This window comes from Oreochromis niloticus, linkage group LG17, assembly GCF_001858045.2.
Source record: "Oreochromis niloticus isolate F11D_XX linkage group LG17, O_niloticus_UMD_NMBU, whole genome shotgun sequence".
In the NCBI taxonomy this organism is placed as follows: domain Eukaryota; kingdom Metazoa; phylum Chordata; class Actinopteri; order Cichliformes; family Cichlidae; genus Oreochromis; species Oreochromis niloticus.
Window position 1 is genome coordinate 6,819,167 of NC_031981.2, and position 20,738 is coordinate 6,839,904.

The 20,738-nt window shown below is 41.7% G+C and overlaps 1 protein-coding gene across 6 annotated transcripts in view; it reads right to left on the reverse strand.

Annotated features, from left to right (window-relative positions):
- The window catches only part of cald1a (caldesmon 1a), a 65,447-nt gene that overhangs the window by 6,812 nt on the left and 37,897 nt on the right, over positions 1 to 20,738 (reverse strand). For 3 of the 6 annotated variants that reach the window (XR_003214514.1, XM_025899542.1, XM_025899543.1), the window contains exons 3-13: positions 17,741 to 17,878; positions 14,697 to 15,132; positions 14,569 to 14,601; positions 14,255 to 14,479; positions 12,519 to 12,622; positions 9,769 to 10,036; positions 7,613 to 7,750; positions 2,841 to 2,884; positions 2,551 to 2,626; positions 903 to 1,043; positions 626 to 721 (exon numbers count right to left, since the gene is read on the reverse strand). Coding sequence is in view for 5 of the 6 variants with exons in the window: in XM_025899542.1 (XP_025755327.1) it covers positions 626 to 721; positions 903 to 1,043; positions 2,551 to 2,626; positions 2,841 to 2,884; positions 7,613 to 7,750; positions 9,769 to 10,036; positions 12,519 to 12,622; positions 14,255 to 14,479; positions 14,569 to 14,601; positions 14,697 to 15,132; positions 17,741 to 17,878 (1,699 nt within the window). In the remaining variant the exon portion in view is untranslated. The remainder of the gene's footprint in view (positions 1 to 625; positions 722 to 902; positions 1,044 to 2,550; positions 2,627 to 2,840; positions 2,885 to 7,612; positions 7,751 to 9,768; positions 10,037 to 12,518; positions 12,623 to 14,254; positions 14,480 to 14,568; positions 14,602 to 14,696; positions 15,133 to 17,740; positions 17,879 to 20,738) is intronic. The other 3 variants (XM_013274677.2, XM_019346975.1, XM_019346976.1) reach the window with 3 other exon arrangements.

Here is a 20,738-nt window from a genome sequence, read left to right on the forward strand (position 1 = left end):
TTCACAAGGATGGCCTCAGAGAACCTTCAACAGCACTTCACACTCCCAGTGAAGTGGGAGGGTGTAGAGGCCACAGTGGGATTTGGCCTTGGTTGACAGTTAAAGAAAAACCCACCAGCTGTCATTGGATTCTGGGTCAACTTGTTAAATCGTGACTGGTGTACAGTTCAGTTCAATTTTATTTATATAACGTGAAATCATAATAACAGTCACCTCAAGGTGCTTTATAGTGTAAGGTAAAGAGTCTGTAACAACAGAGAGAAAACCCCAACTATCAAACGACCGCCTATGAGCAAGCACTTGGTGACAGTGGGAAGGAAAAACTCCTTTTTAACAGGAAGAAACCAGGCTCAGGGGTGGCTCTCTGACAGAGACCAGTAACATGACTCTGGGCCAACCAAGCACCACCCACTTCAAAATAAGAGCCAAGAAAAACAAAATACAAAAAAGAAAAACAAAACAAACTTTGGCAGAAGAATGACTACTTGTGTTTTCCATGACAACTTTATGAGATTTAAAAGATGACCCTAACCCTAATGCAGGCCACTACCTTCATGTGCTCTGGTTCTGGACTTTGCTCTGAGGTGAGTGTTAAATGCACTGTGCTCATACGGTGTTGACCTACCACTGGCCTTCCTCCTGATGTCTTGCTGCCCTCTGGGGTTTTATTCAGCCAGTCGTTGATGCGGCCCGCTACGCCTGTCTTTATCACAGCTGCTTCCTGTTTGGACAATGTCAAAGGTCAGCCAAGCCTGGTCATCACTGGCAACGGGGCAGAGCAGGAAGGACCAGTGAACTGGGCTCTTTCCTGTCTGTCTGTCCTTCTCTCGCTCATACACACAGAAAGTTTCAAACACTTTCTAACATCCTGCACCACCTTTACTTTTTTTTTTTCTTTTTACCTTGAATGTGCTCCCGCCGCTTCCAGGCGAGCTGAACACGTTGCCTTTCTCCCACATGCTCTTGATGTTTCGTATGCTGTCGGTGACCATGGGCAGATCCACGGCTCCGGAGCGAGGGGATCGTGACTCCTTGTTCTCTCTCTGAGGAGACAGAAATCTGGGTTTTAAGCTGTGATAAAAGCTCAGGAAAAAAAGCATAAATACCAACAACTCAATGCAATGTCTTTGTTATGTCTTGGCTAAGTTGGGGAGTCAAAGTAGAATGTTGTGCTCAGGAGTGGCACTTTTGGTTTAATGATAATAATATTTCCAAAATAGTAATGTTATATAATAGATGATAGAAAACAATGTAACAAAGTAAAATACTGTTTATATTTATCTGTGTGTGTGACCTTGGTCCTGTTATAGATCAGTGCAGGCACATTTTAGTCAAGCAAATTAAAATTCTTACGGAATGAAATATTACTTTTTCTACATAGTTGCTTTTTGACAAATACTGGATATTTGCACTAGAGATGCACAGATCAATCAGTGACTGGCATGTGCAACGTGCGTGCAGCAATGATGTTGTTTTGATTGCTTCAACATATCTATTTATGTACAGATAAATTATTGAGCCATAGCACAAACCTCTGCTGTGCAATGATGTGTTTTAACTTTGTGATGCTCAGAGCTTGTAAGATTTAGTCAAGTTAAAACTGAGGGTTATCTTCCAATTTACACACAGTATAAAAACTTCAGTGAGGGTTTGAGCTGTCACTTGAGAAAGCATCATGCCAAAAACAAAAGAAATCAGTTTAGACTTGAGAAAAACAATTGCTGCTGCTCACAAAGCAAATGCTGGATATAAAAAGTTATCACAGTGTTTCCAAGTGTTGAGAACTGGAGTGAGAAGTATCATCAAGAAATTCAAACAGAGCCACACAGAGCAAGGCTGGCAGAGGTAGGCAGTGAAAGATTTCAAAGACTCTGAAAAGAAAACTAGTGAGAAATGTGTCTAAAGACCCCAGAACAACTGCCAAGACACTAGAGACACGAGAGAATGACTTAACCAAGTCGGGAATTGTAATGTCAAAGAAGACAATCACTAGAACCTCTCACAGGGAATGGCGGTGAGTCTGTAGACCTTCAAACCAGGCTGAAGTATCCTAAGGACAACCTCGAGAATGATTAGGTATACTAGAAGTCCATCACCTGAGATGAAACTAGAGCTCTTTGGTTATACAGATTCTGGTTATGTTTGGAGATAGACAACCCAAAGAACACCGTCCCCACAGTTAAACATGGTGGTGGGAGTATTATGCTTTGGGGATGCTTCAGTGTGTCTGGAACTGGGAATCTTATCAAGGTGGAAGGAATGATGAAGAAACAACAACACAAAACATACATCACTCCTCCAGAAGACTAAAGTGAACATACTGACTGGCCAGCTTAAGGCCAGGACTTGAATCCCATTCAAAAAATCTGTGCCAGAAGACCATCAAATCTGGAGGAGCTTGAGAGATTCGCCAAAGAAGAATGGGCTGGGATTGCTCAGGAGACGTGCGTGAAACTTGTTGAAAATGACAATAAACAACTCCATCCATCCATCCATCCATCCATCCATCCATCCATCCATCAGTGTTTTCAAAGCTGATGCAGAGCTAACCTGAGCAGCTGAGGTGTACTGCTCCAGCCTGTTGTCTATCTTGGACACCACAGGACAATGAGACGTCTTCATTGTGCTGCTGGGCAGAAGCAAGAAATTAACATACAGTGCATGAAAAATCTAAATGCTCTGAAAATGATATATACATCACATGCAGTTTGGGCTTTACGTCCTACACTACAGACACTCGGGTCTAGCTCTGGATTGTATTGTTCATATTCAGCAATAACAGGACTGCTTAAAAAGTGTTGTTAGTAGAGGTCAACATGACTAAAAAAGATGACGCTTACCTTTTCTGTGCTGACTTGTTTAGAAACTCGGCTCTCTCCTCAATCTGTAAAGAAAGGTTAGAAAGGCTGTGAGTTATAAATATTGCATCAGAATTGCTCTGCTGCATGCAGTACATCTCTACCACACTTCAGATATTTATTACAGCATCCCTGCTGCTGATTCAAGTGCATCAATCCCTTTATTACCGTTAATACGAACTCATTTCTGACTTCGACATGTAGACACGCCTAGTTCTAAACAGTCACTAAGCTTTGATGATTAATAACATAAAGGGGATCTGTTAACCTTGTGTGCAGCTTCAGAGTTTGGTTTTCTGGACTCCACCAAAGACATAGTTCATAATAATCCTCATTTGTTTTAAATTAAGGCTTGCTGTGACACCTAAGACCATCTCAGCTCACTTTCCCGCCACTTTAAGCTGACTTTCCTTTGCCTTCCCCTGCAAACAGATAATTTGAACAGAAGGTGGGTGGAGCTGCTATGCTTGCAGCCAGAGCTGTGTGCCCGAGATGATCATATTATAGATATCCGTTCTCATTGACAGCTTACAGATCCAAGAATAAAGCAGTCTGAGCCCTGAGCTTCTGCCATACAGGGGTTACTTCTGCTCAATATTTGAAACTTTGACCATGTTTATGAACATCCATCATGGTAAGAGTATATACCACAGACAAGAAATAGGTCCCCTTTATGCACTTAACTTTATTTCCTATACTCACTTTGCAGGCTGTACTTTTAAATACTAAATATCTCATTATTATCTTCCTTCATACGTAATATAATTTGGCTTCTCTTGAGCAGCACCAAGACACTGTTCCCTCTATGTGCAAAATGCTCTGAAAGACATGCACACACACAGTCAGAAACTGACCCCCACCCCACAGCAAACGCTTTGCTCTCTCTGCCTTTAGTCTGTGGGAATCTCTGAGGATTGTTTATGATCAACGGCACAAAAGGCTAAAAGAGAGGGCAGCACATGCGTTCCTTAGATGCACATATACACACACAAAAACACAAAACCCTATAATAGGGACAAAAGAAGAAACAGCAGAAAAAAAGGCCCTTTCCCCCTCTCTCTATGAAGAAGGCCATTGCACTCGACTGCTACCGAATGTGGGAGTTCCCAAAAATACTCCCTGACAGGAAATTCCCCATTCTCAGACGCATTTTAAAGAGCCGTAGCCATCCGAATGCAGTTACAGTAATCCTGTTAACCCTAATCGCTTTCCTGCATATCCCTGCTGCCCGTCCTTCATTTCGTCCCTCTGTCCTTTTCCGCCACAGAACACTGAGCTTTATCTACAATACAGAGCGGGGTTATGCTGGTTTACTGCTGATAACATGAAGGCGAGCTCTCGGGACTGAGAGTTCCACTGGGAGCTGATTCCTGATAGTGAGGCAGTCTTTTTTTTTTACGTTTTACTGTAACAGGAGCCACCAAATGGCAGCTGTCAAACAAAAAGCACCTAATAGCAAAAAGAAATGAGGGGAGTAAAGTGTGTGTCCTCAATGGCATGCATGTCATTTTGATATATGAAACAGCCTTTGGACAGGTTCAACAAAAACCAAAGGGGCATGAAATTCTCTCTGCACATAAATCAAGCAAGAATTTGCTCCAATTCATGTGAGCCAATATAGAGAAAAACAGATCTGCTGTTGTCTGTTGTCTTTATGTAGCAAAAGGTATTTCAGCATGAAATAGATTAGAGTTGCTTTTCATGCTCTATCTTCTTCACAGTTATGGGATTATTACGCCCATATTTTGTGCTTCTATAATAAAAAAAGGTTAAAACTTAAACTTCTGTGGTTTTACGTTCCTTTATAGTCAGGGATAGTGGAGACAGTCCAGGGATTTAGTGCCTATATGGTATATACCCGACCTACTGGACTTTTGGGTTGTCCATTTTCTTAAATTAACAATGAGTTACTTAGTTTTTTGTGAAATACATCAGCTAGCTCCCAAGCATATGAGCCTTCTAAGTTTAAAATTAGCCCACATTTAAGTACCAAAAACTTCCCTGAATCGCTGCTTGTTAAAATGACCCCTATATTATAACCTGCTTACAATCCAAAAACATTTTCACATTCATGACAGATCTGCTTGCTATCAAACTCATCTTAAAACTACACACAAACAAGCCATTTTAAGTTTTGAGCGACAGGTAGATGCTGTTTTGTCTTTATTGATATCCTTTTGTACTAATCGCATTAAGGAGCTAGCTTTTCAGGTACTTACGAGACAGTGAGTACCTTTTGTTGTAAGCGTGTTTCCTGCTAGCAAAAATTAGCTAGCTAGACAGTACTATTCAGATGTCTTGCAATAACTGAATAACTGAAACGAAATTCATATTGGCTATTACAATCAATAAACATCAAAATACATGGCATTAAATAAATGCTAAAGACACTATGTGTCTGCAAATGTTTGTTAAGGCAACATTCATATTAGCTATACGATTTTAATTTAATTTATGGAGCTTCCAGACCCCTGGTTTTTTGTATTATTTCATCTGTTGCGAAAACACACAAATTAACTCAAAGCAAAACACAGCGCCATAACTGTTCATATGTTCCGTGTACGTGAAGAACGCAACAGATAGATATGCACTCAAACAAACACAGTCACGAAGAAACACTTGTACGTACAGTGAACATGACGACAAAGTAAAGCTTTGTCTGTGAAGGGAGTGAAGGGGGCATGAGAATTACTGTTTACAAAGTGACCACAATTAAAAGAAGTGCCTGGGTCTAGTACAATCAGAGCTCACACACCATTACAGCCAAACTTCTAGTCTACAGTCTCACTGGGATGGGCCAGATGGATATTACAGCTAACTGTCACTAATTAGATTTTCTCCACTGGCTAAAAAATCCCCCTAGATTTTCTGTGTGTGGGAGTTGGCTTTTGGCAAAACTGAAAACATTTATTCACATTTGAGTTGATTAAACGTTCCTTTGCAGTGACAAACATTTATCTTTAGATAAGGCGGCGGGGAGGGTTGGGGGGTAAACTTTTCTTCGTGCATTTCTCGAGAAAGGTTTGGATTTAGACAGTTTTAAAAAAACAAGTTACAGTTTGATTATTGCATCTCTCGCTCTGGTTTTATGAAATCCCCTCCTTTATCTCAGTTAGATAACACTTGTGCAGATGCCAGTCACCTGGCGGTTAATCTCTCCAAATATTTGAATGTTCAGAGTAGGCTTTGCTGCACAGGATAGATGGCGTTTGCAGGTTTGCAGGAAAGCTTTTACGGAATTCTGCTGACGACTGCACTGGACCCAGTGCAAAGTGCAGTTTAGTACAGCACGCAAATGCTATAAAGTTGTTTTAAGCCTTAAACTGAATTAAGTGTTCAACCCCTGTTCACGACACTACATTGTCAAATAGCTTTGGACTCAAATGCTGGTTTGATGGTTAGCTTTGATGCCATTTGCAATGTAGTAAAATATCAGTGGTTGCCCAGTGAATTATTTTTTTTCACGTTGCAGGTAGTTGCTGTGACTGCATTGTTGCCTGGAGGTTGAGCAAGAAATACCCTCAAATTCTGATTCAACCTGACTGCAATCACTTTGAGACAAAATGGTGAAGGTTTGCAAATAATTGCCATCTATTTTATAAATTGAAGCAGGCAGCCAGCATGTTGAAATCAATTTGAGCCAGTTTTTACTGATGAGCACAACTCGTCTGTGACATGTCTCTTTGCAATACTCTGCTCGACTGGTTGCTAACTGGTTGTGAATCACATGTAATTGGCAACTTAACCCCACTGAATCACAAAATAATAGCAGACTGATTGCAGACTGACTACGTCTTGTTGCCTTTTGATCAGTAAAGTTTCTTAGAAGACGAAACCTGACTGTGAGTGGTTGTTGACCTGGTCCCTGTCTTTAAAGCAGCCATTTTAAAGGCAGCAAGATCAAGTGGATTGTTCATGGTCGCAAAAATTTAGCCTGATAGTTTTAGATGAATTGCGTGCTTTTACTCACTTTTCCAATTCAAAAACACAAGCACAAATATGTCAGTTAATAGTGTGATTGTCTGCTTAACCAAAGCTACAAGTGTTAGCGTGGTCAGTATAGTGTGTTCATACATAGTGTGGGGGCCTGTCAGGGATGTAAAGATTAGCTTAGCATTACAACACTTAATTTTCCAAACTTTTTTGCACGTTTTATTTGAGTTAAGGATGAAAGATATACAGTTTGAAACTAATTTACCTTGAATGATTAGCGTTTAGATCATCATACTTGCAAAACCAGGACTAATAAGCACTTTACTGCAGTTCAGCTTATCCTTACAGGTCAACAATAAATCATTTATTCAGCCGTTAAGAGCAAATGTTTTAGTCCCATTTTAAGATGCTGATTTTAAAACAGCTCACATGGATTTAACCCTTTTTTTTTTTTTAAACTGCAGTATCCAAGAAGACATAAGCATGACTACTGTGAGCAATACATTGCACAAAAATATCAGATGTAGGAAAAATTTTAGAAATTAAAACTCAAATGCAAATTTGTCATTTTTTTATTTGAAGGTTCAGTTAACTATATAGTTTTAAAAAAAATCTGGCAAATATTTCATGGTTCAGGCTTTACTGGAATAAAAGTCAGCCAGAAACTGCATTTTCATACAACAAACAAAGTTTGCCTGTTCAGCCTTCCGAATGATCTTTGTATTTTGGTTTCTATTGCTGCTTCTATTTCTATCCTAACCCATATGCGCAGTACCAGAATGGAAAACCTGAGGTGAGAAGTCAAAAATGGTTGGACTGACCTTCAGAGAGGATCCTCGAGGGCTGAGACACTTAAATGGTTTGCCCTCTCCATCCATAGTGTCATCCACCTTCTGTCTCTTCTCAGCCGCCTCTGCTCTCCTCCTTTCGATCTCCTCTTTCATCTTCCTCTTCTCCTCCTGAGAAAGAGATGACAGGCATTTCTGAGTGACTCTGACAGGGAACGCACTGATCAATTTAATTACAGCAGTCCTGCCAGGTAATGGTAACTTGTGTCTGCTAGCTGCTTGTATCGACTCTAACTAAATGGAAACGTACTCATCCTGCCACAGGCTATCACACGATAAAGAAAATCTCTCTGGCAGTTGACGATCAAAAATGCAGCCGACCCAGACACTTTCTAACTGATTTACTCATTTTATCAAATGAAGCAGGTCAGTTGCGAATTCAATTACTCTGAGTAAATTCTTATTTACAGCCATCGGCTGCCTCGGGAGAAAAAAGGCATTTTGAAAAGCCTGATACAGCAGACTATCAAGAGTTAAAAAAAAGAAAGAAAAAAGTATGAATCATTTGTACAGTATTCAGAAGAGGGCTGGTGCTTGGCAGTATATCAGCCCTCTCCGGCAGCCTTGTCTTGGTTAATTAGTCTCTCTGTATCTCTGGGCCATCTTTTAATTACAAACCAAAAGGCCTCATTAACATCACACAAGAGGAGAAGAACAGGGGCAGATAGCGAGAGATGGGCCGCCACGTTCGGAGCCAAGATCAACAAAGAAGACCAGTCAGGGTAATAGTGAGAATGTAGGGGCCTCGGCGCGAGCTGGGTGCGAGCGAAAATGAGCGACGCGTTTCGGTACGGCGGGGGAACACGAAGGAAAGCAGAGGTTATCGCGTCTGAGATACGCAAGGACGAGGATGTTGTAAGAAGAGGAAACGGAGGAATGACATATGTGAGTTACAAGCCGGGACCCAAATAGGTTGAGTCGCGATAACGGAGACGTATGGCGAGATAACGTCACAGCGGTGCAAGTGTGAGAGAGTGATGCATGGGTTTCTGCTCATACAGGTGCAAAGGGATGAATCAACATGGTGCAGAGCATGAGAAAATGGAAAAGACTGCAGTGACGGTTGTTGACTTCGTTCTCACTGATGTCTGCATTTGAAATTTGATTGTTGCAACAGCTGTGTGGGCAGGCAATAAAAACCATTCAAGTCCATTCTTCTTTCGATTGTTTTGGGGTTTTTTTGGTTTCGATTTATCGCTGTTGGCCCGGTCAGAGGTTTAAGCACACACGGTGTGTTATTGTTGCAGAATGACTCATTTGCAAGAGATGTGCCATTCTAGAGACTTGCTATCCCCAACTACAGCCCCTCCTTTTATTTTATTATAACAATAATGGGAACAGACACAACACTGTGTGTGCAGGAGCTTACAAATATCTCAGCAGGTGTTTCACCTGGACTCAACAAGATCCAAATTAGAAAGCAAGCTTTTTTTCTTGGGCTACAAAACTGGATAACAGGTAAACATACAGTACAGGGTTGTGTAGCTTTTTCGAGCTTTTTCAAGTTTACAGATAAAGGGACAGCTTCATGGATATATCAGAGACTCGGATAAGCCACTTGCATAGAAATGTGGCTTAATCCAAAGTTGAAAGGGCAAAAAAACTAAACAAAAGAACAATATTAAAGAAGGAAAAGATGACTGAAAATCAGAATTGTGTGATAATTCAGACATAATAGAGAGAAAATAGGACAGCAACATCTTAGCGTCTAAGAAGAATTGGTGGTAGCCCAGAGATTGATTTGGTTTTTTTTTAACATTTATCACAGTTAATTGCCCAATTATCACAAGAAGAGACTGATAGCAACTTATTGCTCTTATTGATGTACCAAAGTCGCTTTGAAGACAGCAACTGACTGCAGGTGGTCGGAGACCTGGTCCCTATCTTTGAAACATCAATTTGAATGCAACCAGTTCATAACATCATTGCACATGCACAATAATTTTGCTCATTCCAGTCTCCCTCCGATTGTAAGATGACACTCAGACTTGCGTCCATCGGCCACTTGCCTGAAGCTCAGACTTTTATAACATCATGATTTTTTTTTTTTTAAACAAAACATTTACATAGAGATGGGATAAAACAGAGTAAAAACAGCTTAAAAGTTAGGTGAAAAAAACCCCATCCACCTCCTCTTTGGCTTTCCTTTCTGCCTCTTCCTGCTTCCTCTGCCTCTCCTCCTCCTCCAGCACCTTTCTCCTCTCCTCCCTCTTCCTTTTCAGCTCCTCCAGCTCAGCTTCGGCCTCCTGCTGCTTCTGCCTCATCCTCTCAAACTCCTCGCTCTCCGCGTCATCGCGACGCCGCTTCAGCTCCTCCAGCTTGCGCTCCGCCTCCAGGCGGGCGTCCTCGTCCGGGTCATCACCCGCAGAAGGCTCGGGGGAGCGCACGCTGCCGCGGCTGGGAAGGACACACAGAAACACGGGTCAGCACACGGGTCGGAACGGAAAGCTTTGCCTTTTCATCCAGGTATTCAAATGCACACCAGAAGAATATGTTGCCTTCATGGAATTCACACAACAAACAAATGCAATCACGTTTGCAAAGATAAAGTTACAGGCGGCATCAAGTTTCGTTCCAGTGTTTCAACCTGAGAACTCACTGCAGGTGACCCGTGACAGAAAAACACGGCCACTCTGCCAGCTGAACAAAAACAACGTGTTTTTCTTGAAAGTCTGAATGAGATTTGCTTTTCAATTATGTTTTAGAAGCCTCGGGCTACATGTTTATACTCTCACACCAGCCTGTGCAATAAATGATAAATGTCAGCCTCATACATAACTTCCTGTCTGATAAAACAAATTTCCTTTAAAATGCAGTACATAATGTTGTTTATCAACAGACTGTTGTCCTCTCCTCGCACTCGGTCACAATGAGCTTTGGTTATTTGTAGTTTGATCTTTTCAGCTGACCTTTGGGTCTGGTATATTAAGTTACTGCAGTACTTTTCCACAAGTGGACAAGAGTAGAGTCACTGATATATCAGCATACTCTTGTAGCTATTCCAAAAATAAATTAGTGTGCAAAGGTCTTGAGCTATCCCTCAATTCTTCATAAAAATCAAACTCGTGCAGAAATAAGTCCAGCAATTTGCTGAAATGTGCAAACACACATGGAAATACAATATATAAGGCACAATCAGAGTTTGTGGAATTCTAATGAACTTGAAAGTCAATATTCGGTATGACCACCTTAATTCTTTAACACAGCCTGAACTCGCTTCTCATTTCTTTAAGTAGTCTTCAGGAATAGTTCTCCAGGCTGTTTGAAGGACACCCAAAGCTCTTCTTTGGACGTTTACTGCCTTTTGTTCCATTTTCTGCTGATTTGATCCACACTGGTTCAGTAATGTTGAGGTCAAGGGTCTGGGGATGCCAATCCATGACTGATGTTGTTCCACTGTGTTTGTGTTTTTAAAATCCAGGCTTTTACTACACTGACAATGTGTTTGTGATTATTGTCACACTAAAAACTGAAGCAGTTGCCAATCACGTTTCCAGTTAGTATTCCATGCTGGATCTGATGTACTTTCTGAGTTTACGATTCCCTCTATTTTGAAAAGATCCCCAACACCACTGGCTGAAATGGAGAGCCAAGTCCTCCACCGTGCTTCACAGATGGCTGTGGACTCACTGTTGTAGTTCCCTCTTGAGTCGTTTTGAAATAAATATATCAAATTTGGATTCATTACTCCATAGAATCTGTCCCCTATCATCAGGAATGGCTTCTTAACAGCAACCCTTCCACTGAAACCATTTCTGCTGAGCCTTCAGTGAACAGTAGATTAATCAGCTAAAGGTCCAGATGCATTTCTCAGGTCCTATGCCATGTATTTCCAGGATTTTTCCTACTTCTTAAGGACATGAGTTTCACATACTATTTATCTGTAAAAGATTTTTAGGCCTGTCCTCGACTTCTGAGTTTGCTCAGAATTTTTAAGAACACACTTTACATTGAGTTATACCAAGTTTTTGAAACTTAAAATAGCCGTTTAGATTAAAAATGCTATTTCATGTCTGTTAGACTGTGTTCTTTGTTTTCTTTTGCAGATTCAACTAAAGATCTGGGAACAAATGTTGCTTGCTAGCAATAAAGTACCTTAAGATAAATTTATTTGTTATGTGTAGACAGAACACTGACACATCTCTGGAGTTAGGTGTCTTTTTTACGCTTGAATGAGTCACAGGTAAACATTAAGTAGCTTAACAAAAACATTCCTCTGAAAATGGTCGAGTGCACGGACTGAAAAGTGTGAAAAACAGCCAATGTCCAAAGAAAAAGTCTGAAAGACCTTTATAAATGCCTGAAGAATTGCTGCTCAAATAATACAAGTAAATGAAGAAAAGAGAAATGAGTGGCGGCTCAGGACTTATGCACAGCTCTGTAGCTCAGTGATTTTTTATATTTAGCCTTTTTTTGTAAGAAAGATTAGATAAGCGCAGCTGCTATTAGTCAGATTCATTAAGTCTGTGTGTTTTATTCAGGCATACAGGTTTCATTTATGAATTAGTCACCTGTTGTTTCAGAATAAAGGGATCATTATCTTTTTTAGTAGGACTTAAATAACCGTTATCAGATAGGTGACAAAATATTGAACTGAAAATGGGAAAATATTAGCCTAATTTGTGTTCGTCTGTAGTAAAAAACAGAACATTTGCAGAGTTAGATGACACAAACTATCTTCACATTTTTGCAACAGTGTAAATACAAATTGCATTCTGGTCTTCTTTCTGATTTTTCACAAATTAGAGAGCGTCAAACTGTCACATGAATCTGAGCGATACTGCTGACAGCTCAGGCGCTTGAATAATTCACAGGACTGGGCTATCCCCAGTTTGGCCTCGGGGTGACAACAAGACAGTGTGTGCTTTTGTTGCTGTACCTGGTGGTCCTCTCAGGTTTCCTGTGCTGTTTGGGAGGCGCCTCCTCATGCAGCCCTCCGTTGTGCTTCCTCTGATCCTCCCTCTCCTCTCTGGGCTCATTCACCTAAAGCCCCCCCACACACAAGCAGACACAGAAAGAGAGATAGAGTGATACTGAACAACAAAGGTAGGCAGAAAGGTGCGTAGAGTGAAGTGTGATTGGATTCAATCATGTGACATCACATGATATCCCATAAGAGAAAGAGACCACGCCCAAATAAAATAACACAGAGCATCACATCACACTACGTCCACTCCAGAATTACTGTTGACAAAGGATTATCTAACATGTGATCACACTGGGAGTGTCTCCAGCTGGGTATTTCCTACGTCCACTTGCTGTCCATAATCAGCAACATAATTAAAGTCTTATATGTGATGATTACTATTTCTGTAATAAGTACATATCCGATCAAATTTTGAAGACCATGGGATATATTATGAATGTAATACAAATTATGAGTCTTTACTGAGAAAGCGCTATAAACGTTCTTATTCTTGCACTGACACCATTTCAATATAAAATGCTGACGTAATCAGTTAAAATGCTTTTCCCTATCTTTTTTCATAGCCATCTATCTGTCTATGTTGAAGTGGTGGATCCACATTAAAACACAGCCAAAGTTTCAGGTAATGTCCAGGTAACCCCTAATAGGCAAGTTCAAACCCTCTGTTTTCAATCAGAAGGAACTGGCCCCAGTTACACAGGCTGGTTGGCAACTGGTTGGCAACTGCCAGACACTAGGGAAAATCTATATTCTTCCACCAGTTAATGAGGGGTTATTGGAGGTTGCTTGCTGTCGCTTGATGAAAGTGGTTGTAAAGAACTATACGATGCAGCAGCAAAAACTGAAAGGCGACTGCAGCGGTCACCCACAGTTTGCATGGAAGACACCAACTTGTTCCACACACTCGCCAACTTTTGTACTGAAGCAGCGACGAGTGCAGCCTAAACCACAAACAGAAATAAATAAATAAATTTTGTGCTTTTGAAATGTGGTTTTTTTTCAGTGTGAAAGCACAATTTTTACTTTTAAGAAGGACAGTCGTACATTTGAGTTTTAACTGCAAAAATTGGTGACTGTTTGCAGACAAGCTGGTGTCTTACATTAAAACTACTGGTGAGTGAAGCAATCTGCTGGTAGTGATGGAATACGGCCTAAAGGAGCTTGTTCCAGACACTGGATTAACTAAGGGACAACACCAGTGCCCTGTACAAGATAAATACAGGGCACCAAAAAACACAAACAAAGGGTTTATTTCAATCCTCAATGGTCTTAAACTTTTGACAGATATCGAAAGATGACCTGATGCCTCAGTGAGTTGCTGAAGTGGAGCCAGTGTAATGCGATGTGTTGTTGCACTCATAGCTGAGGTGGGAGACATGCAGAAAAAAAATGTGACCACTCTGTGGAGCATAGCATTAACCTTTTGAAAAGCCTGACCACACGGCTGGAAACAGCACCTCATCAAACGCAGACCTGTCGTCACCAGTTTGCAAATGTTGCAAACCATGCTAGACGGCACGAGGTGTCCGGGTGATTTCAGTGTCATAAATCAACACGTCAACAAGACGGGCTCATCCAGAGGTTTAACATGTAAACATTTCTGTTTAGTTAGACACTGAAGTTACCCAAAGAAATTTCACGTGCTGTGCATCACACCTCTACTGAAGTTCTTACCGCATGTATGATACCTCATTATCTTCTGATTGCAGTATCTCAGATACCTCAAAGTCCTCTTCACTGTCATTTCTTAGTAACATAGGCTTGTTCCCCTGTGAATTATCTACATTATCATCCTCAGGTACCTCTTCAGCTTCCCCTGATGCTACTGTATCCTCCCCAGTCTCTGAATTTGATGACTTGGCCTGATTTGAACTTTCACTGACTACCGAATGTCTTTCTTCTTCGGTGAAGTCCTATGAAAAAGGATTATAGCAGTTCTTTGAAAGTAAGCTCAGCGATCAAATCAAAGGTAACAAAAAAGACAACAAATCACTAACCATACCTTGTTTTGCATTTTAGGCTCTTCAGCTGACGCCTATAGAAACAAGGATCAAATGTGCCAAGGCTGTCGGTTACACCAGCTAAACTTAATGTCTGAAATGAAAGAAGAACGGTGACTTGATAACTGACCTGGTCTCTCAAGTAAGACCTTCTCGGCTTGTCCTCCATAACTGCAACTGGCTGCTCCTCCTCTTCATCTACCCCCTCCGCTTCTTCCTCTCCCCCCTCAGGGGCAGCCTGCTCTTCCTCCCTCGGCTCCTCTCGCTCCTTCTCCTCCTCTCTTCTCGAGCTATAGGTTTCCATCTTCTCAGCCTCGTCGTCATTGTCACGGTAACGTCCCCTACGCCAGGAGGAGGGCCTCTCCTCTTCTGCGCTGTTTTTCTCCGTGGCGGCGCTGTCGTTGCCCTCCGTCTCAGTGGGGTCCAGCTGTCTCTGTCTCTCCAGCGCCTCCTTCATGCGCCTCTGCCGTCTCTCCTCACGTTTGGCCATGCGGTCCAGTAGGGCTTGGTCCTCGTCATCTCCACCGCCTCCATAAGAGCTGCTCACAGACACAGTCTCTGTGACACTACGAGGAGAGAGAGAGAGGAAGAGAGAGACGGCACAAATGTCACATTGTGTGTATTCGTGTCAAAGAGGAGGAAGGGGTGAGGTCACAGCAGACGTCAGCTGTTATACAAATGTGGGCATGGAAAGATAATCCATGACATTATCTTCTGTTACCTCTGAGGTGCCCCTGGTGGAAGGCCGCAACCCCTGTGTAATCATAATTTCCAGAAAGAGGTTGCATTGTTACTGACAGCTTTATAGCCAAGAAGAGCAGAAAATGTGGACCCATGGCTTTAATGACTGGTCTTCACCACAGCTCTTCAAATAAACTCAGGTGAGGCTTTATAATGAATGGAAATTTGGATTTTAGGTGGGAACTTTTGTATGTGCTCAAATACAGCCATAGCCTAGAGTCTACAGCCATGCTAACACCTGCTAAAACTTTGGACTAAATGCTAACTACGATAGCATGCTAACATGCTATCATAGTTAGCATGTTTTTGGATGCCGAGTCAATAGTTGCTGTGGCATTAAATTTAACCCACAAAGTGAAACCTTACCAAATACATGAGGATTAAGCTTTGCACCAGAGCCCAAATGTGTAAAAAAAATTTATTTCGTTTTGTCTGCGCTAAAGGACCTCCAAACAAACCAAGATAATCTTCTATAAAGCTTAATACACACTTACTGGCTACTTCATTTGGTACACCTGGTCACCTTCTCACTCATGCAAATATCTAATCAGCCAATCACTGTGTCTGTGTGCCTTTAGGCATGTAGAGAGGGTCAAGACCAACTGCTGAAGTTCAAACTGAGCATCAGAAGGGTGAAGAAAGGTGATTTGTCTTTAAATGTGGCATGATTGCTGGTGGCAGAGGGGCTTTTCTGAGTGTTTCAGAAACTGCTGATCTGCAGGGATTTTCCCACAGAGCCATCGCTCGAGTTTACTGAGAATGGTTCGAAGAAGAGAAAATATCCAGGAAGCCACAGTTTTCTGGGCGAAAACGCCTTGTTGATGTCAGAAGAAATGGCCCGACTTCTTCGAGCTGATATGAAGGCAATGCTTTACAACCAAGGGACACAGAAGAACATCTCTGAATGCCCAACATATCAAACCTCAAATCAAATTAAAAGCAGATGGCCTATAGCTGATGGACCACACCAGGTGCTACTCCTGTGAGGTGAGGACAGGGAGCTGAGGTTATACAGGCTCACCAAAATTGGAAGATCTTCTGTTTTTTTCCGGAAAAATCTTTCCTGATCTGACGAGTCTTTATTTCTGCTGCAATACTCAGACGATAAGGTCAGAATTTGGCATAAACAACAGGACAGCACGGAGCCATCTGGCCTTGAATCAACAGGTGAGGCTGATGGTGGTGGTGTAATGGTGTTGGGGATATTTTCCTGGCACACTTCACAGCCTACCCAAGTATTGTTGCTGACCATATCCATCCCTTTAAGATCAGTGTACCCACATTCTGATTTCTACATGCAGCATGATAATGCACCATATCACAAAGCACAAATCATCTCAAACTGACAATGAGGTTATTGTACTCAAATGGCCTCCAGAATCACCAGGCCTCAATCCACAGTCACCAGATCTCCTGTTAGAGATGTGGTAGAATGGGAGATATGCAGCCAAGAAATCTGCAGTGGACCAAAATCTCTGAGGAATGTTTCCAGCAACTTGTTAAATCTCTGTCATGAGGAATTAATACAGTTTTGAAGGAACAAGAGGGCCCAACCTGGTACTACCAAGATGTACCTAATAAAGTGTGGAGTAAGTGTATTTATATTTTCTAACTAAAATATTCAGTGACTATCCTTCCACCTCGAGGCATGACTACAGCATGACTCACAATACTGTGACCTAAAAGTCTGCCAAACATTATCCTTGCATCTGCACAATCAACAATGGCTAGCAAGAACTAGGTCCTGTCTCAGCATCCTCCTGCACAATCCCCTTGTTGTTTGACCACCCCAGGATGTATCTAAGAGCTTACAGAGTGGAAACATTCATCACCACAAAGCAGTGTCTGTGTGACTAGATGTCAGAGCGACCCACCACTTCCACTGTAGCCAACACAATTTATCTCAAAGTCTTAAAATGCATAGAAATTAATAGTTACGCTTTTTGTCTGCATCACTGCAACTCTGTCTGAGGAGCATTTGACTCCTCAGACAGAGTCCAAGTTTCATCATAGCTGCTGTGATGTCATTATTTGACTTTGACCTTTACTGCTTTAATTTAGACTGAACTAAAACCTGCACTTATAAACTATCCGCAGTCTTATTGTATTGGAAGACTTTAGGTTTTAGAGAAGTGATTTTTTTTACTCCTCAAATACACTCTGGCACCTCTCCTTCTGGGGTTTTTCATGGGCTAGTTCACTTAAATTACTAAAGCTTACTATTTTCTCAAAAACTTCTGGCGGTAGACTATCTAACCATGCAGCCCCCCCCCCCCCCCCCCCCCGACACCCTAAACCCAGAGAATGACATTACGTTGAGAGTTTATCAGTTGGACTTTACTGGTGCTCTCTCGCTTTTGCAGGCGATCCAACAAAAAGAGGGAGCCAATCAGTTGTCTGCTGGACTACGTACGAGAGCTTGTTTTGCTATACCTGTGGCTGTTTGTCATAACCAGGCTCTCCGACTGGCCGCTGGGCTCCTCGCTCTCCCTGCTCTTCATCCTCTCCTGGCGTGCCCTGCGCCTCCTCTCACGGGCCGCCTCCTCTTCATCATCATCATTCCTTGCCATCCTGTGGGAAGACGAAAGAAGAAAGAGAGAGTGAGAAGACAAAGGCACGCATTATCTATTTTGAACTTTCAACCCCTCATCTCCTTTCTCCCTATCCTCAATTTAGCTTAACAGTTAGAAACTTCAAAGTGAGCGGTTCTTTAAATTGGACTGTAATCTTCGCAGTGACCAAATCTGGTGGATTTACCCCAAGTCCCCCCCACCCCACCCCTTCTCTTCTATCAAGTGGAGCTGTCAGCTGTGTAACCACCAATACTTCTTATCGTGGCTGCAGTTTTCACGAGCTGATAAAAACTCTGTCTGGAGACATGGCTTGGCTAAGGATAAGAGAGCAGTGAAACAGTGTTTCTGGCCAGCAGCTTGTACTAGTCCGGTCAGTGCAGGAACGGAGGAAGCAGGAGAGCTGTGAGTGTGTGTGTGTGTGTGTGTGTGTGTGTGTGTATACACTGGCCAATAACCAGTGTAATCTTAAAAGTTCATAATTCTTCCAAAGAATTTAATACAGCATAAAATTTTGCAATCGTATTTTTCCAGAGTTGATATACTACAATAAAAACTTCTCTTAGCTGTATTTGGTGCGTGCATAGCTGAAGCATCAATTAAATGACAGACAAGCTCAGCTTTTGCTGAAACACCCAGAGCTAGATGACAAGACTCATACTACTCTTATAGTTATATATATGCAACATATGACACAATCAAGATTAAATGGCCACCATATATAGTATAAAAGACAAACACGGCTTAAAACTAAAGAGAAAACGCTACCTGTATTCTTCTTAATAGGCAGGAGGGGGCGACTGCTCTGCTCTCAAAAAGACTAATGATTTCATAGAAGTCTGGGCAAATGACCGTTGATTGCCTCGCTCTCTGACCTAAGTAAACTCTTGTCTTATCATCATTCTAAGAGTCATAAAGGAGGATTAAACAACATGTGCTCAATGGCTTGCAAAATACATGAAGCTAGGAGCTGATAAAGATGATGTAGCTATCGTGATGTCACTTGTTAGTTTCTGAAGTTCTGTTTTGAAGAAATTAGCGTTTTGGCAGTTATCTTGGTTGCAAAAGCCTCAAAAAGGATCTGACAAAGAGAAACCGTATGGCTAAAAACTTAGCCAATGAGCTACTAACACAAATAATTCCTCCATTATGAAACAAGGTATGAACACAATTTTCAAAGTAGATTTCATTTTTTTATTTAACATGACTTGAAATAATAAACTCGACATTAGTGTGTTTGTGGAGTATGAAAAGCCGTTCTGCCATAGACTTCTATAGGCCTGGAAGTCATTTTGCAACCAGAGCTATCACCACCTGGTGGCTTTCAGATAATTCAGTTTCAGTTCACTGTTATTTATATAGCACCAAATCACAACAACAGTCATTTCTAGGCACTTTATATTATAATATAAAGACCCTAAAATAATACAGAGAAAACCCCAACAAACAGACGACCCCTTATGAGCATTACTTTGGCGACAGTGGGAAGGAAAAACTCTTTTTAAACAGAAGAAACCTCAGGCAGAACCAGGGTCAGGGAGGGGCAGCCATCTGCGATCTGCCATCTGAGATCACAAATGAAGCTGCTGCATTGCAATTGGTTAATCTGCGCCATTTTCTTTAACTGTGGACAACTTTTGACAGCAGAATAAAACTTTACACCTCACAAGAAAGCTCAAACATCTGTACAAATTATATTTCTTGCATTAAATTCATTCAGCACTGCGTAACTCCTGCGTTCTCCTTTTCTGTTCTACTTTCTTACTGCTGCATTTAGGCACACAGCAGACGATGCATGGTCATTGCAGGTCATGTCTAAAACATGGGTAAACATCTGGTTTTTGTATTATACCCCACACAATCATTCAGAGACCTGCTGTGAGTTATAAAATTATTTATTTAACGCAAAGGGTTAAGTACAGGGTGCGGCTGCATGCTATCATAAACAAGACTCCACTGTCCAAAAATCTAGCTGGCTTCCAAGCTACTGTATATTTATGTTCTTAAATTTGATTGAAAGCAACAAGTTCAGGCCTTTCTCTCAGGTCTGTCCAAAGTCAGTCTGGGGAATGCTGGAAACTGTAGAGTGAAGTACAATAGACAGTTTTAAGGAAAAGAGACTACACCCAAAAGTAAAACCATATATCGTATATCAAACAATGCAATACGACCCAACACTGAAACTATTCCTTTTTTTTAAAGGTATCAAATTCATTCCCAAAGTGCAGTTTTTCTGGCCACCTGACATCTATGAACTCAGCTCCATGTTTGATCTGTGTTGCCCCGACTGACCTTTACACTCCCACTGCTCACCACATGCCCAGCTACCTAACATCGCAGCGCAGCCTTTGAGGCTGGCCAGCGAAGCATGCCGTTGCATGTTAATTGCAACACGTGTGGTAAGGCGAGCTAAAGCCGCCTGGGTTTATGTGAGGTTTTACAGCTTGTGAACAACAGCCCCCCCACCCACTATGCTGTTCCCCCAACCTCCTCTCCCTCTCATATGAGACATGTTAGGGTTAGTCATAACAGAACAGATGAATCTGCTAACGCCCAAGTTAGACCTGTGGGACGGTGACATCAGTGACGTCAGGCAATGCTTTACACATGTGCATGTGTGTCTGCTTAGTTTAAACTATTCAGCTTCTTCGAGTGTAGAAAATCAGCTTTATCCAGAGGAGGGTCTATCCTGAATTCCAGCCCCGCGGGCCAGTGATATACATTGCACACTGAGCGCGCTGGCACAATATTTACATTTTAGCAAACAAAAAAAATACGAGAAAGAGTTTTTTTCTTTTCCATTCATTATTAAGGTCAATTGAGCTCCACTGCAACAAAAAGTACATTAACCCTTATTTAAA